Source organism: Sardina pilchardus, chromosome 20, assembly GCF_963854185.1.
Source record: "Sardina pilchardus chromosome 20, fSarPil1.1, whole genome shotgun sequence".
Classification (NCBI taxonomy): domain Eukaryota; kingdom Metazoa; phylum Chordata; class Actinopteri; order Clupeiformes; family Clupeidae; genus Sardina; species Sardina pilchardus.
The window spans coordinates 19,202,919-19,220,760 of NC_085013.1; the positions used below are offsets into that span (position 1 = coordinate 19,202,919).

General features: G+C 43.4%; 2 protein-coding genes across 2 annotated transcripts; both read right to left on the minus strand.

The window, feature by feature from the left end:
• Positions 1–8,760: 8,760 nt before the first annotated feature.
• bmp2a (bone morphogenetic protein 2a) lies at positions 8,761–14,356 on the minus strand. Its single transcript, XM_062522782.1, has 2 exons — positions 12,656–14,356; positions 8,761–10,940 (listed from the first exon to the last, which is right to left on the minus strand). Exons 1-2 carry the CDS (start codon positions 13,005–13,007, stop codon positions 10,030–10,032), a joined length of 1,263 nt encoding a protein of 420 aa, XP_062378766.1. The 5' UTR covers positions 13,008–14,356; the 3' UTR covers positions 8,761–10,029.
• Positions 14,357–14,595: 239 nt separating this feature from the next.
• Positions 14,596–16,135, minus strand: gdf3 (growth differentiation factor 3). The gene is made up of 2 exons (XM_062522783.1): positions 15,813–16,135; positions 14,596–15,645 (listed from the first exon to the last, which is right to left on the minus strand). The coding sequence occupies exons 1-2, from the start codon at positions 16,090–16,092 to the stop codon at positions 14,804–14,806; spliced, it is 1,122 nt and encodes a 373-aa protein (XP_062378767.1). The 5' UTR covers positions 16,093–16,135; the 3' UTR covers positions 14,596–14,803.
• Between the last annotated feature and the right edge of the window lie 1,707 nt (positions 16,136–17,842).

A 17,842-nucleotide genomic window follows, 5' to 3' on the forward strand; every position in this document is an offset into this window, starting at 1 on the left:
ACAGCTAAGTCATGTCTGAGAAATGAGTAGGGTAGTCAAGCTGCCTAGTACAGAGCCTGTGAGGTGTCATCGTACGGAGGCCCTGAGGGGACATGAGCAGAGAAAAAAAACCCCGCTCTGCTTTGATGTGCCCACGCAAAACTTTCATGTGCGCCCATGAACAAGTTTTATGCGAACACCTGAAAAGTAGGCATTTATTAACCTATACAGACTTTGTTTGTAAGTCTAAGTCAGCATTAAATTATATAGCATTAATAGGCTATCAATTTAAGGGCTCAACAAGAGCTATAAAACATACGCAAATGACATGCAAGCACAGCAGCAATATCCTATAATGAAGACCTAGACTAATGTATAGTACAACTAACTCTTTCCTGTAGTCATTTCTCTAGCTGTGTCACTACCTCCAGTAAGCCCCAGGCTATCCACCTTATTCCTTAGTCCGGAAATATCGTTACGATGGTTACGATACTGTTTTCAACTTCCGTTCATTCTGAAACATGTGCGTTCTCGGTAGCTAACTAGAATATGCTTCAACATAGATTTCCTTCGAAATGTTGACAATTCTGCCCTCAGCATGGATATGCTACATCATATGTAACCGATATAAAATAGAAAAGTTGACTTTTATATGCGTTATGATATGTTAAGCACTGTCAACCGTCACGTTAAAATAGAATATACAACGCAGCTTCGCCGGAAATAGATAACCGTTTTCGGTGTCATGGCGACCTCCTTTGTTGGCTGCGGAATATCGTGGATACTACAGTATTTAGCGATACTGCAGGGTTTCATGTGCTCACATCAAAAAGTTGTGCGTGAACACCTGAAACTTTTGTGTGCGCATGTCAAAGTTTTGTGTGAGTACATGAAGCAAAACGTAATATTTTATTCCGCTGATGTGCCTTTCGGGATTCCATATTATTGCAAGATTGGTAGATGTAAGAAAATATTTCCCAAATTCTCAAACTTGGAGATATGGTTAATAAAAAGGTCCTCAATATCATACATTTGACTGTTGCCATCACAGGAAAATGGTATATTTTCAGCAAAGTTGTGCTCCTTTCACCATATATTCAATATATGGTGAAATATTCCTTTATATACCATATATTCCTGTCACCATATATTCAATCTTAAATATGAAAGGTAACAAATCTGTGTTGGAGTTCAGAATGGTCAGACTGTGAGTGTGTGTACAGCCGTTAAGAACCTTTCGCCTCCTGCCGAGAGCACAGATGGATTAGGAAGACAGCTTCCTCTGCTGAGATGAAAGAGGAAGGACACGTAATCACACTTAATTTGTGGTTTCAGAACACCAGCCCAGGTCATCTGGAGCTTCTGTGGCTGTCTGACTCACACACACACACACACACACACATGCACGCACACACATTTTGTTTCTGTGAGTATGATGATTGAAAAATGCAAGTAACATCTTAAAGGTGTTTTATTAGCCAGTGAGTAAATAAATGTAGAGATTTTTCCAGTTTTGTCTTTTACTTCAACCACACATCTGTTGTAGTATATATTTCTACAGCTGCAGAGGATTTACATACTAAGTTAACCAGTCAAGATATGTATAAAACAATATGGGACAGATATGACGTACCACAAAAAAAATGCAACATATTTTCCTTGAGGAGAAATTAAACCTGGCAGACTAAATATTACTTTATGTTGTTTCACCAGAGGGGGAAAAGGGTGTGTGTGTGGTACAGTCCTGGAGATTTCTGGAACGCCACCCAGTGAAACTGATCCTGTCCACTCCCTCCCCTCAGCATCTGGGCCTGTCGGAGTGACTCACAAAGAGAGGGTATAGGATGCTTGAACTCTTCCCAAGGGCCCTTCCCGCTGAGGGCCAGCCTCTAATTCAGGGCCCAAGGCTGAAAAGCTGACATCTCCGACACTAGTGGCCAATATTAAATCTCTTTGAAACCGTGCTCGACTTTAATGGGCAGCGCAGCGGGGGTCCAGGGGGGGGGACTGGGGCTCTGAACTAGCATGAATGTGTGCTGCAACACCCTCCAGATAATGAGTCATTAGCCAGGCAGCTACTGCATGCTGGACCCAAACCCCTTCCGAGCTAATGTAAATAGTTGTGAGTGATGCTCGCGGTCAGGGCACCAGCATTTCCTTCCTGTTTCTCTCAGCAGAGCTAAGCTCACTCACTCACTCACACTCAGTAACGTGTACAATTCTCCAGTGGAATGACGTTCAAATCAAATTCTGCGTGGCCACACGTGAGCTCGGGCTACAGTATGTAATGCTCACTGTCTTTTTCATTGAGAGAGAGGAATGCACAGCAATGTAGACATGCATTACTTATGGTGTCTGTGTGGTATGCCAAACGGTATGCGCACAATTAGATTTATCGCAAAATTCTTTTACTTAGTTACATTTTTTGGAGAAGGCTGAGTCCATGTGAGTTCCACCTGGTCTTCGGTTGGCCATGACCTATTACTGTGAGCCATGTAAAGGATTATGTCATGTCATTAGCTCCAATAATAACTGAAACCCTGAGCCACTGCAACTGTCAGACCCACTTAGAAGCCTTCTCAATCTTCACGACCCAGCACTTGTACCCAACCCTGCCTCCGGCCCTATGCACCTCCAGCAGCCAAATCCTAAACCAACAAGCACACCTCACACTTCAACAGAGACTTGATGATTAATGCTTGTTTTCAAATCTGAAAAAATGTACGGACATCTTCATTTCTGCGTCAAAGTTTTAAATTGTTTGTGTAAAATGTACATAGAAACAATGTCGATGACCATTTATGAAGTGAAGCAAGCCAGTTTATGACTAGTAATGTCAGCTGAATGCTCTTCATATACTATTGTAATTCCATTTCAAATGCAGCCCCTTACATACATGAAGTTACCTACACAAACCTCATTGACATACTGCATCTCATGAATCTTGTATCTCCATGTTCAAGGTGTTTTCATCTGTGGTTGATGACCAGATCCTGCAGCGATCTCTCTAGCTGTGACTCACACCTTCACGGCTCAGACCAAACTCAGTGATGCATCACCTTTTAGAATGCCGGGTGCAGTCGGCCATTACTACGCTACGCTACGCTAAGCTGTGCAGGGCCGCTCGTGCAGGGAGCGCTAGCGGCCGCCGTCTTTAGGGCCACGTTTAAACGCAATTACGATCTGAAGTCCTCAGTCCGATCACACACGTTGAAGTGGTCTGCAAGGTATTTATATCAGGCCTGTATTTGGTTTTAAGTGCGATGGACTGATGGTTGCCATCTGCTGGTGGGGTCCAGCGGAGGGAAAGCATGTATTTACACTAAATAAATCACCCCGGAGACAGCAGCCCGCGGCACATGAAATTACAGGTCTTTGGTATCTGAAGCAGAGACAGCTGACTATCAGAGCAGGAGGGAATCTGGGTGTGTTTGTTTTGGTGGAGGGCTCCTGTTGCTAGCCGACACTGTGTGGAAGTCAGTGGCGCTCAGGAGGAGGGGAAAAAAAAGGGTTTCTTTTGGGGGCATTGGCAAAGGATAGGTGTTTTATAAGAGTAATTTGAACCAGACAGCTTTCATTTCTGGCACTTTTTTTTTCTGCCATGAAGGGGCTCGTGTCTCCAGGGCTTTTTGTAGTGACAAACATGTTTGAGTGTACAATTTGTGTATGTTCTCAAGGCAGCCCCGGTGACATCAGTTGTTTATGTTGGAGAGTCCTATAGCAAATGTGACAACGCTGGAAGAGAAGCACTTGTCTAAGCACACCAGGGCATTTCGCATTCAAGCACTTCACCCTCGCAATTGCATTTCACCACAGTGGCACGTCCTTAGTGCGAAATGAGGTAGTCGCATGAAGAGCCAGATGTACTGCATCCCACTAGGAATGTTGCATACCGACAGCGTGAATGCTAGATAGCTCAGGAAAAAAAAGTCCTGGATGTCATCTTCCTGCAAAACCCTTGCCATGTGTGCACTTTTACCCAGGTTTCCAGATGTACCTTCTGTCTCTGTTGGCTCGGCATACTTTCATTGTATTTTCATGTGAAATAATAAATTGAAAACGATTGGTTGAAGGCTAAATCAGCAAGGGTCTCCAACACAGCACCGGTTCTGTTCCGCACAGGAGAGTCTTGTAACAGGGGAAAGCCTTGGGAAGGGTTCAGTCAAACTGTGTGCTTTTCATATATATTTTTTTTTTTGCACAGCAAGTTGCAATGACTCGGGAAGGGTCACTGAGGTTAGCTCACCCTTGCAGCCAAACCTAAGTGCCCACGTTCTCCTCCTTTTCAAACGAGCGCCAGGTCAGCGCGGACAGACCACATGCTTGCGCTTGGCCAAGCGGAACGCAGCGGAAACACAACGCAGACGCTAATGGTCATGATATCAATGACTGAACATGGTTCAGAACAAAGGGCCTGCACTGCCAGGCAGAAATAACACAATTTATGCCCACCACTGGATATGACAGTGTGATAAGCACTACGCATCGCCGAGGAACTGCAGTGGACATGGCAGGACAGGAAATGGTTACCGTAAACGACTTACAAGTCTCGGCTCTTAAGTGTGGAGGAGAACGGAGAAATTGCGACAGCAACCGATCGCATTAGTCAGAAATCTGGGCTGGTAAACAGCTCAAGCACTGTGTTCTGTGTTCAGCTCAAGTGTGGTGTGGTTTGACATTTAACATGGTCAGGATAAAAAAAAAAAATGCAGCTCAAGTATTTTGTGATTTCTTGTTGTTTAATTGATGTACTTACACATGCACCTTTTGCATATTAAATTACTGTGAATACACTTACAGTGTGCACATGTATACATACAGGCCTGAATATTTATCTTATTTATGTTTTTTGTTGTTGTATACATATGTTTTTCTATTCATTATGTTAAATAATATATTGCTTGTGTTCTTTATGATCCTTGTGTAATGTCGGACGGTAACATGATTTTGATAATATATTAGCTCTGTAATATTCATAACATCATGAACATTAAGTCTAATCGAGTCAAAGTTGTAAAGCACCTCCTTTTAGGAAAGGACAAAGACCATTCTGTTTGTCAGAGCCAAGCATCTCCTCTCTGATGTTAGCATTACATCTGACCCCAAAACAACTTTGATTTTTCTCGTCTATTTCTGCTTGAGAATGCCTCAGTCATACGGCTTCATCCGATTGGTGAAAATGATGACATAAATGGCATACACATTTTTGAAGACAGGAGGTGGGTTGTAGGGGTACAATTATGGGGACCAAGTTCACAGAGCACATATAGTTTTGCCACAAAAGATAACGATAATTTATCATTGATAATTATTAACACAAAAATGCCACCACAAATGAAACCAACAACTTTTTTTGAATACTATACTAGTTTGTGGTAAAGTTCTTGTTGTTATGTTTTAACTGCATGTGTCCTGTGTGTTACACTTAAAAGAAAAAAGATGGTAAGTTATTCCAGAACTGAGGCTTGGGTGAAAGTAATTCTTCTGAACTCCATTCATGTTGTACTGTGTATATTTTAAGACAGTGGCATCTTGGAAGTTGCATTCTTCAGACAAAAATGAGTGACTCATTGACTCCCATTTGTGGTAAGTCAGCTTAATACTTGGCTTCTATTTCAAGGGTGTTATTTCGATGCTTAGGCCTTTGGAACTAGTAAATCTCACGCTGAGAGATTATCAGAGCGGCCTTGTGTCTCAGTAGTTTGGGAATTTCCTTTGTAATTACGCGTGCTATCTTTCTTCACCTGAGGACTGCGCTTTGCAAAGTGGCTACCGTACGGCAACGGGCTGGAATGTAAACAAGCACCCATTGAAAGCTTCCTTAGACAAAAATCTCTGAAAGCACCAAGGCTTCCATCAGAGGGAAAACAGGGAGGGGGATAATGAACAACGAGTGGCTGAAACATCTAAATGACACAGTGTTGCGGGCCTGCAGGCACCTATTACCCATTGCACACCCTTTTATTGTTGAGAAGACACTTCATCATCGCGGTGTTAGAGGGTTGTAGGCGTTTAATTGATGTCTTTTGCTGATTAGACATCGTAGCGTGACATATTGATCTGTCTAAATGATGTGGACGCTACCTTTCAAAAGGGTTCAATTACTGGCTTTTGTTGATGTCATTTCAGATGTGTGCACAAATGCACAGAAAAACACACTAAAAAGTTCCTGTATGTTCCGAAACGCATTCCTAAAAGTAGGTGTTGCACACATTAGGTGAAATGTAGCACACTCATGTCTGTTCTACTTGGCCGATCACAACCACAAAGAGTTATGTTCATCCGAGTGAGTTATTTTGCAGGAAACACAAGATAGTCTGTTACGACGACAAAAGTTACAGCACCGAGGGGAGATTAGTGGCTATAAATGTAAAACATTTCAGTGCAGAGCAGGTCTAACAGTGATCTGCCACAGCTGCTAAGTTCTACACAGAATCAGCAGCAGTGAGTCAGACGTGAACGTGTTGGAGGAGGACAGAGGATCATGCAAGAGCTGTGATCCTGCTCCACTGCCTCTTGGTGTGTTGCCATAGAAATAACACAAACTCTACAGCATACTGTTAAAAGAGGGGAGTGAGTCCGTCCGCACATGAGGGAGAGAGTGTGTGTGTGTGTGTGTGTTATGAGGGAGAGAGTGGTGCGGGCCGGCCAGCGCATGACATGACCGCTGCGTCTGACGCGCCGTTACAGCGTGCCAAATATTGTCCAGTTTGATCTATAGCATGACTGGAACGGTATAGGTGAGGAGCTGGGAGAGAACTGGACCAGACTGACCGAAGCTCGTTGCTTCATCGCTGGTGTGTCGGTGCATGTGTGGCGAGAGAGAGGGATGTATGTACGTGTGAGGGAGTGATGCAGAATGAGACTATAGTTTCCACACTCCCTGGACCATGCAAGGTTTATACACTTAAGCAGTGAAAACAAAACATTAACTTTGTGAGCGTCAAGGGCCTGTCAATGAGCCGCAGCTCTCTCTCTCTCTCTCTTTCTCTTTCTCTCCTTGGCCGCTGGTTCGGCCTTTCTTGGTGGATATTCTGTGGATGCAAACTGGGAATGAATTAACTGGTTCCCTCCTGGAGTAAATAAAAATACCAGGACTTGGCCACTGCCGCTGCTGCGCAGCCATCCGGGGTGTATTATTTCCCTGCTCTGTGGTCAGGCCGCTGGGCTGCAAATGTGGACCAGATGAGATCCTGGTTCACGGTTCTGGGCTAAATGAGAGGCTTCGGGACAAATTCCCTCCATCAAAACTCCTTCACCCAAAATCAAGCCCTGCTGGAGCTCCGGGAGCAGCAGAGGCCTGCGCACATGTGCAAGAGCCTGGGTCACATGACACACGGGAGGGGGCCGCTGTGTGTGTGTGTGTGTGTGTGTGTGTGTGTGTGAGGAGAGAGGAAGGCAGCCCGTGGTTTGAGAGGAGGGGGTAGTGTTATTCTAGGGCAGAGAATGGAACCCTAATGAGCTAACAACACCTTGAGTCATCTGAGAGATTTTACAAGAAGTTTGTGAAGAGCAGAGTACACTGTACACACTCACTCATTCACTCACTCACACACGTGTGTACGTACACACACACACACACACACACACACACACACACACAAATACAGGAAAAGTATTGCATGTTGTCAACTTCAGCCAGACTGGTTACCAAGACTTATTAAAGACTCTGTGCTCCATTCGTTCTCTAACAGGTTCCTGTCTGACTGGTGCACAGCACATATCCGCGTGGGACTTCCCATGAGTTTGCTAAGCAAATGCCCAAGACCCCTTTCCTCCCAGCTGCCGAGGAGTGCTCTTTGAGCAGCAGCGATGACGTCCGACGGCGTTATCTTATCTATGGACCTAGTCACAACACCAATTATAAGCTCATAAAAATAGAAAATCCCAATCTTCCCATCTTATCTGAAGCATGTCCTCGGAATGCAGGCCATTGTCACAGAGAAGTGTTTGCTTTGCGGGCTAATCGGGATCGTTTATGGTGTGTAACATGTTTTAGTGGATCAATTAAAGCCCTCTAAGCATTTGGTTTCACTGTAACTATAGCTCCGTGTTGCACTGCCCGTCGTAACATCATTTAACAATGTGTGCAAGTCCTCAGACAACCATCTCAATAGCCTGGGTGTGTCTCTTCCTTATGGAAGGCACATCTGTAAACCATACAGGCCAATCTGGTCGTGTCCATGTGCTGAACAGCATGGCTGTCAAAAGCCATATTGCCAGAGTGACCCCTTAATGAACTTCCAGTGTCTATTTTCAAACTGTTTTTCAACTGCACCAATACTTCACAACAAGATACCCATACGGCCATTCAACGACCTTGGGAAATGAACGGTCTTATTAAACTTCATTGACCCCACAGAGCAAGGAGACACGGTAAACAGAGCTGAGAAGCCGAGAGATGTTTTCCAAGAGTTTCGAAAAGCCTTGAACGGCAAAGAATTATCATACAACTACCACCAATCATTGGACCTTTGGATTCCCCAAGCAGGACGTGCTGGGTCGTCTCAGACTAACTTAATTGATTGGTGTGTGTTACGTGAAAGCCATATGCACTCCATGCTTTAACACCCTTTGGACGAGTTATCTGTACAGGAGTATATAACGTTGTCACTCATTACTCATTGACAGAGGAGTGTATGGGAAGGCAATACTGACCTCTCCGCACACTCAGAAGAGAGCACTTACAGAAATGTCGTTTTCGTTTCACACATTAGAAGCCCCGTTCAAACGTGGTCAAACAGCAGACCACCCCACACACCCCCCTGGAAGTCGGAGTCCTCTTGACAAAAGCAGTTTATTGATGTGTTTTTCCCCTCAAAGCTCTTGACATTTGAGTTCAAGTAATAGAACATCAGGACCCAGCTATAGCATTCAATTGGAGTTATCAACATGTTCCACAAATGGACTAGCATCCTTTAAAGGCTAAAAGATGTTTTTGTCTAGCAGCATCTCTCATTCGGTATTCTTGATAAACGTTGACATGTTTTTAACCGTTAACAGGGAACTGAGCTCCGTCGCCAGCATACTTTAGTGACAATGCTGTTACATAAAGGAGGTACCGATATAGAACTACATTTCATTATATCCATGGGATTCCAAAAAGCAAACCTATGTGTACGGGATGGTAAAAAAACAAGCCTAAAGCGAGTCAGGAAGGCATAGGTATAGATAGGACATGCAATAATCATGGTCTCCAAGACAAGAATTGATTAAGTAGACTCCATAGGCTCAAATTGTGTAAGAAAGCTCACATACCAGCACATTTCCTGAGCGTTCAGTGTCAACTACCTGTCACATTGTTTTGTTTTTTTAAGACAATTAAGTGCATTCACATTAACATCTGCTTAGAAACCCCATGATATCCCACCTCTTCAATACTGCAGTGCACAGGTATGTCCTTAGTTGTGCATATAGTCTGTGCCGTGTCTGAAGTCTGTTCCACTATGTTACCAGGGCAGCACTGATAGTATGTTTACTGAATGACAAATTAAAAAAGGCAAATCCCACAACTACACATTAAAGAGCTTAACTTGACTACACTAGCGCTGATAGCAGAAAGCACTGATGTTTATGGCAGTGCTTCAGAATGTCATGATGATAGGGCTTTTGCTTCAGCGTGTAAAGGGCTTGCCATACTCTGTACAATACCAGAGCAGACTTTATTTTCACCAATCAAATGTTTAAAGGAAACACATCTATGGTAAGTTGAATATTGTACACATCTATATATTTTCCACTTGATTATACATAAATAGATATAAGCTATTCACTAAAAAGTGGTTATGTAGGAAATAAATACAAAATAAGAGTCTGAGCATGATACTTCATGTGCGGAATTGTACTATTTTAAAATGTACATCAGAAATACATTATTTGAACTCTGATTAAAATATTTATTTTCCCAACTTAATAGTAGACATAAATATACTCTTATATACCTTTTTTCCAAAATATGTGTTTTACTTTCTTATAAATAAAGATTTCATTGGGAAATAAAGTGTCCTTGCAAAAAAGTATTTTCCTTTCTTTTTTTTTCTTATCTGAATTTCAACGACACCCACAGCCTTCAACCACCATGTCTTGGTAGTTTTTCAAGATCACTTTCTCGTGCTCGTCCAGGTACAGCAGGGAGATCGGACTGAGGTCTGTGGGCACACAGCATGCCCTCGGAATGTTTGTGTTTACGGAGTTCACCAAAGTCTGGACGATGGCATGATTGGTAGAATTGAGGTGGTCTGCCATTGGAAAGGGACACTCCCCCTGGCAGTAGAAGGCATGGTACCCTGGCGGCGCCACGATCCAGTCGTTCCAGCCCACGTCGCTGAAGTCCACGTAGAGGGAGTGCCTCCTGCAGCTGGCTTTGTGCTTCTTCCTCTGCTTGTTGCTGCGCACCTGCCTCTTCTCCCGCGTGTGCAGCACCTGTCCCTTGCCGTCGTGGCTGAAGGTCACCAGCAGCGGCCTCATCTGCGGCCACGAGTCCTCGTCCTGGTGCAGTGACCGGCTGACCCTCACGTGTCTCCGCGCGCCGCCGCCGCCGCTCTCCTCCTCCTCCTCCTCCTCCGCACTGTCCAGGTGGACCACCTCCACCATGAAGCCGTGGTTGGCGTGTGGCCCAGCGGTGGCCCAGCGGATGACCGCCGGACTCACGTCGAAGCTCTCCCACTTGCTGAGCGCGTGCTGCACCAGCCTGGTGTCCAGGAGCCTCGTGATGGGCTCGGTGAGGGGCACGGCGGGTTTGAGGACCTCGTGGATGTTGATGCGGTGGTAGCCGCCGGTGCTGTTCCTGCTGCTGCTGCTGCTGTTGCTAGCGAGGCTGCTAGCGACGGCCCCCATCACTTGCTCCCTGTAGATACGGAGCTCCGCGGAGGTCACTAGCTCCTCCCCCGGGACGGAGGTCAGGTTGAAGAAGAAGCGCTGCGTGGTCTTCCCGCCGAGACTGCTGAGCTCTTCTGACGCCTCTGTGTGTGTGGGGCAGAGAAACAAACACATCAGGCAACCGTCTCCCTTCTCACTCAGCGAGGCTTTTCATAGCCGCTGCTTCACCACAATTACTCGCAATTAGCGCATATTCGCTCTCAAAACGATGATATTTTTGGTGCTCCGAAAATGACTCCTCAAGTGGCATGGTTCAAGCTAATGTTTAAACCCAGAAGGAGGTACATAGAGAGGCAAACTTAGGCTTAACCAGTGCTCCTTGGTGGCAGGCCAAGTCCTCACCACAGCATGCCAAACAGCTATTTTTTGTTTGCAGTCTTTGATGGGATCATGCCCATTTCCAACCACACAGAGATTCCCCTGCCAGACAACCCTTTCTCTCTTTATTTTAACCATTCTGCGTCCACATACGACCTTCCACATTGTCACGAGCAACAAATACTGGGGGAATGAGGTCTGGAGACATAGAAGCCGCGGTCTGCCCATCAATGCGTTAATTTTTCTCTGAATTTCTCTATATTTTATGGAGATGATTCACCATTTCTCACACTTTTCAGTTAATGACAGGCAGATCGTCCAAATGCATGTGTTTATCAAGATTAGAGTTTAGGTGCATATGGCCAGTTGTAAGGAATTACTATTCCCATTCCTTGGTAATGGAAATACTGGAAAAGTCCTGACATTTTAAAAATCCCTTTTCCAGGCTTAGTAAAGTTATGAAATGTCATAAATTAATTGGAGGTTTTTGAATAATCATGCTATTCGATTTTGTGATATGTATGTCAAATAAAACTGTATTTGATTGAATTCCTTCGATAATAATGTTTTGATTCTGGATCTCTGCTGTATGACACAATTTCCACTTCAATAGCTGGTAAAATAAGCAACAGGAAAGGTGCTTAACTTGTGTAGTAATGTATACAGTTGTGTGTACTTTGGTTGTGATTGGCCATAGGAGTCCTTGAAAAGTCATGAAAAACTTCTGAAAAGTTGTAAATGAAAATGTGTGGGAAACCTAAAGTGAAAACGTCGGGGTCAACACAGGCATATCAGAACTCATGTTCTTGGCCTTCTCTCTAGTTACCTGGAAGGCATCCAGAAATGTTGAAAACCTGTGGCTTTGCAGTTGTAGTGAAAGAATCACTGAAATAATTCTAAAACAAGACTATGCACTTCAGTGGTATTCATACGTTTGAAACACATGGCTTTACGAAGTAATTGTTCTCGGAACAAGTTTGAACTTGTGTATGTCATTAGAAGCACATAGTTTAAGTGATTCAAGGCTCCTTACGTAGCACATTAAAGGGAGACATCTCTTTTCACCTCTGTGTTTTGTTGCCACATTTCCAACTGTTAAATGGACCAAAATGAGTTACAGCTTAAAACTAAATGGTTTGAAATGAGAGTATATCCCAGGCAAACTGAACTAATACTTGCATATCAATGAGATTGGTTGGAGTTAAAATCACTCCATAATAATTTTGCAACACACCAGACTACTCTGCTTCAACTTAATTGTTGCTGTTTTTTTTATCTTCTTTAATGATACTATACTAAGGCAGTTTACAAGATGATAGCTCAAATCCCTACACAGACAAAGTAATAAGGACAGAGGGGGGACAACCCGAAAAGAGAGGGGAGTGTGTGTGTGTGTGTGTGTGTGTGTGTGTGTGTGTGTGTGTGTGTGTGTGTGTGTGTGTAACAAGAAACGACACTTTGTATATTTCATTTTCCTTACCATCGTGATGAAAGCTTCTAATCGTGTTCGCCCGACTGGCAGGCTTTTCAGAATTCCTTGCCAATGACCCTTTATGTCTCCCGAGGCTTTTCTCTGAAGTTGCAGAGTGTATGTTGTACAGATCCACCATATACTGAGGAATGACCGCCAACTTGCTTGGATTCGGTCTACGTTTCAGCCCAAACATGTTGAGTAGGCGAAGTTCAAATGTATTTAAGACGTCTTGTGGTGGGTTTTGCCTTCCAGACTCGCTGTACTTCCGTCGGCCAACCTCGGGAATAAGTCCGGTGCAATCTCCGACAAACACCTGACCGAGCAGCAGCACCATAACAGCACGGACAACGAAGACCATGATCACTCTCGTCTAATAAATGACAACTTGTCAATACTGAATCGCTGCTGTCACAGCGGATACGGCGATGGAAATATTAATGGGTTCCAATATGAAGTTGCCATGATACATGCAATTAGTGTAACTTACAAGAGTATAGGCCTAAGTTTTCTGCCAGTATTTTCTCCTCAATCACAAAGCACGTTGCACCTTGGGCTCAAATTCAATTTACGCATGCCGATTAGGCTCTCTAAAACGCAATAACTGCCCACAGTCCATGGCGCAAAATATATCATATTAAAGCTGGTCTATAATTAAGAGGCGGGTGGAGGGGTTAGCGCTTTACAAGCCTAGTATGAGTGCAACTGAGATCTGTCTATTTGTTACAGCAGCCTGCATTAACTCCAAATTCTTTACCATATCCAGTCAAAATTCATTAGATAGGAGTTCTGATGTAATCAGTTGAGAGTTCAAGATTATAAAAAAATAGGTTAACACGTCTCTGAATATACATTGTTCAAGATTAAAAAAAAATAATGGGGCTTTAAAACGCATTGGAAACTGTCAAGCTCTTACAATCGATCAAATAAAGCACTGACGGATCCATTGACAACCTCCGGAACTGGAAGTAACAAGTGTCATACATCCACTATGCGCATGTAAAACTGCAGTCCGGTGCTCGGAGCAACCTTTTGGGTAGGTGTTGTCTTTACAAGTGCAAGTTCACAAGATGAAGTCCACGCAAAACTCAAGTTCCATGTCAGAGGCACTACAAACGGTGGCGCGTACCGATCCTCCCCATGACAGTCGAGCAGGTTCCAAAGAAATGTCTACGCTCAGTTTTGTCGAAATGCTTCTTCGACTTTTTCAATCAGTTACAGAGTTGCTTTCCATGTCACAGAGCATTTCTTCAAGCCGTTTTGCTGAAAACAGAAAGCTTCCACAGAACCGCCCGCCTCTTTTTACACATTCTAAAACAGTCGCACTCGTTTAAAATAAATGAGAAAACATGTTTTAAGTCCAAGTTCAGACTGCGTCTTCAACTGTTACGTCGGCAAATGTACCAGTGACTTTGAGTCAAGCAAATGAAGCAGTGATCCGCTCCAAACTCTTCTCGGAATGCGTTGCTCTCTCTCCACGGTCACGGCACGAACTCAGATGCGTGTCCTGTGAGCGCAGCACTTGATTGAGGCCGTGTCTGGTCTTTTGTGGCTGTGATGTCACGGGCAAAAACACTGCGATTCATCACCAGCGGGAAGACTGTTCGTGCCACCGCGTTTAATATTTCCATACTTTGAATATGCAGTGACCATTCCCTCATCGTACATAGCAGAAGATAGGAGACAACTGTAAGACTTTTTTTTTTTTTTACGTTTACGACCATGACGCACATCACAAATGCATAAACAAACTAGATAGGAACACATAATGTAGAATTGATTATTCTCCCTGCGTAATAGAATATATAATTATATTTTAAATAAGGTATAACCTACCTATTTTCAAGAAAAACTTCAGGCTTTAATTCAAAAGTTCATATTTGGGTACAGTGCGCCAACACGTGGAGAGAAGTATAGACTACTCTTTGGGAAGAGCTTTACTTGCGGGATATCAATGGAAAGGCTTTATTCATGAATGCTATAACGTACATAAAAATCCATGTGGTGAAAATGGATGCAAAGCAAAAAAAAAAAAAGAAGTAGTAGTAGTCAATAGAATTTAGAATGAGACCGCTCTGGCAGACTAATTACGAAGCTGACTGAAATCAGGTTAACACAACACAAATACTACAATGTGAACAGCGTTTCATCTGCAACTCATCTGCAGCCACATTCATCCACAACCATGTCCTCATAATGCCTCAGGACGACATTGTCATTGTTGTCATAGTACAACATGGAGATGGGGGATAACTTAATTGGAACACAGCAGGGCTGGGGAGTACCCTTTGGGTCAAAGGAATGAACTAAAGTCTGCAAGATGGCGTGGTTGGTCCCATTAAGACTTTCGCTCAAAGGGAATGGACACTCTCCATGACAATAATTAGCCATATATCCCTGGGGCGCAATGATCCAGTCTTGCCATCCAACATCCTTGAAGTCGATATACAGCCGTCTCGGTTTGCAGACGTTGCTGGGCGTAACCGGTAGATAATAAGCACTTCTCTTTCTCCTCGATCTGCAGTGGAGCGGATTCAAAGACACGACTACCAGCGACGTGTAGAATTGTGGAACTATATTGACAAACTGATGGGAAATTACATTGTCAAAATAAAGTGGGTCTAAAGTGTTGGTAAGCTGGCTTGGGTGCAATATGAGAATCATGCCATAGTTTTTAATGGGTTTTCTCCAGGACTCGGCTATGTCTGTTAAATTAAAGCGTACAGATCCTGAGAGGAGTTGCACTGATTGAGAAAAGAGCAGCTTTCGAGTGGAGCCGTGATTCACACCTTTAAGTGTGGTCTTCAGAACTTTGAAAAGCGACATGCTAAAGGCTTGCTGACCGACGTCCTGTGACACGCGAGAGAAATCTTGCTTGAACTTAATTTCCAGCTGTGCCAATGAGAGTTGCTCAATTTTCTCGAGCACGGACATGTTGAAAAACAGATGCTTCTCCACACATTTGGGGCAATGGCTGTTCGATCCCGGGATAATTCTACCTGTTAGGTAAACAGATCATAGGCCTACCAGTTAGTCCATTCAAATATAGAGCGCTTAGCTTAAAAAAAAAATATGACAACATGTTAGAACACCCCCTCTTCCCCCTCACGAAGTAGCGCAATATGGCACTGATCATGTATCAGTCTAATCATGTCCATCAACTTACCTTGATCTTGGACATATCGCACTATGTTGCCACGGACACCAAATTCTGAAACCATACACGGATCATTTGTGGATACGGTTTTATCCTTTGCATGGGCCTTTTTGAAAATCTTCCAAAGCAGGGAAGGAACTGTGCCATGCGCGGACGGTCTAGGTCGACTAGTCAGGCCCAGCGTCTTTAAAATTAACTGTTCTTGAAACTCTGGATTTTCGCTCATGTTAAAAGCAGACACATTCCAAATGCTGATTAAAAAGATCAAGGTAAAAGATGCGCCAGTCATATCGCACAATGGTCAGGTCTGTCTGTATCCTCCGTCCTTTACCTCGTTTCTATCTTTAGATTCAAAGGTCGTGCCAGGACTATTGATAACAAGGTGCCAATTGCTAGATTAGCCCTGATTGGCCGAGACTAACAACATGCCTAAAAAAAGTAATAGATAAGGGGCACCCCAGTGTGATGGATGGCGATGCGCCTGCGCAAACTATCCAAACGTGGCTAGACGAGGTTTAAGTTGTGCGCCACAATTACTGTTAATATTGTATATGTCTTAAATTCTGTATTTGGTCTGCATAAATTAAAAGGCAATTGGCGTCTGGTTTTACTGAATCATTGGGCAGCTGAATATGGCCCTAAAGATCTGCGAGCACAATCCCTTTAATAAGAGTGTCAAATCTTGTAATCCAGTATTGCAGACAAGAGTAGTTCTCTGTTATTTGGTTGCAGAACAGAATCATTGTTTTCATCAGGCGCATTCCAGAGCTGAACGGTAAGAGCACTGACAAGACATGGATTGATCCATTAGCTCTTAGCTGATAACAGTTCCTTGGCTGAACCTTGAGAATGCATTCCATCTGATGAGCTGTAGTGAGTGAATAACAGTGGACAGGCCGAAGGATTAAAGGTGCCCTCTGTGTACCAGGCCAAATGAGAAGCAACCACCTGGAATCGGCATAGCCCTCCTCTATTTTATACACTTTTCTGTCTTCACTGAATAAGTCATTGTTTACTACTTCTGTGAATAATTTTGTGAATTATTTAGTTACTAATGGCACCACCATTGATAGAATAAAACACAAAACAACCACCAAGAGTGTCTGGTCCATTCATATAAGGAGTACTGCTTGTTTGATATCACAATATGTAACCTGTATTACAGTATGATACAATTCATGCCTGACTATAGTGTGGACATACAAGCATGTTTATAAGACAATATCAGATGGGAGTGAAACAAAACTATTGTTAATATTTTCAGTGATGTATGTCTTTGCTGGTGATACATGTTTCAAGAGAAAGGATGCATAAAACAATAATACATGTTTTTGTTCAATTTCTTTGAATAATATACTGGGATTTTTGAAGTAAATGTCCGCATGGGTGGGCTTATGACAAAGGCGTGATGTGCTTTTTCACTTTGCTATCCTAAGTGAGCTTTTTGGAGGAAGTTATGCACCTTCCATCAGATAAACACACTTCAAAGCAATCTCACAGAAACTAAGATTAATCACATTTGGGTGCACATGAACACATCCGTGTATGTGTGTATGTAAGTGTGAGAGTGTGTGTGTTTGTGTGAGAGAGAGAGAGAGAGGGGGAGAGGGAGAGAGAGGGTGAAAGGTTCATCAAAGTCATAACATTGCGCTGTTTACTGGGATAGATTCTGAGATAAGACATTTGTAAAACAATGCACTGTGGTCCTTTCATTGTAGCAGCAATCACACTTTGTGATATTACTCATGACGGTGTGAAATATAGTAAGGCTGCACACTCGGGCTGGCCACATAGAGGCTGTGGTGTGCACACAGGGCTTGAATGAATGATGTCTGTATCAGGTGAGGGGTTAGTCACACTACAACTCCTGCACCGTCAATGGTGTTTTTCATGTCCTTATGTTTCACTTTAGATTGTAATTTATGCTGTAGTACAGCAGATTTGATCGTATCACACTTCACACAAAGCCCCCTTTTTTCACATTTGCTTTCCAAATGACTACGCCATTGAAGCTTTCTGAAATCAATCATTCGGGAGTA

Excerpts from the sequence above, each read along its gene's own strand:
- gdf3 (XM_062522783.1), bottom strand. The coding sequence starts at position 16,092 with ATGACTGGCGCATCTTTTACCTTGATCTTTTTAATCAGCATTTGGAAT. Across the intron at positions 15,646-15,812 it reads GCGATATGTCCAAGATCAAG|GTAGAATTATCCCGGGATCG; the intron begins GTAAGTTGATGG and ends TTTACCTAACAG.
- bmp2a (XM_062522782.1), bottom strand. The coding sequence starts at position 13,007 with ATGGTCTTCGTTGTCCGTGCTGTTATGGTGCTGCTGCTCGGTCAGGTG. Across the intron at positions 10,941-12,655 it reads TAGAAGCTTTCATCACGATG|AGGCGTCAGAAGAGCTCAGC; the intron begins GTAAGGAAAATG and ends CCACACACACAG.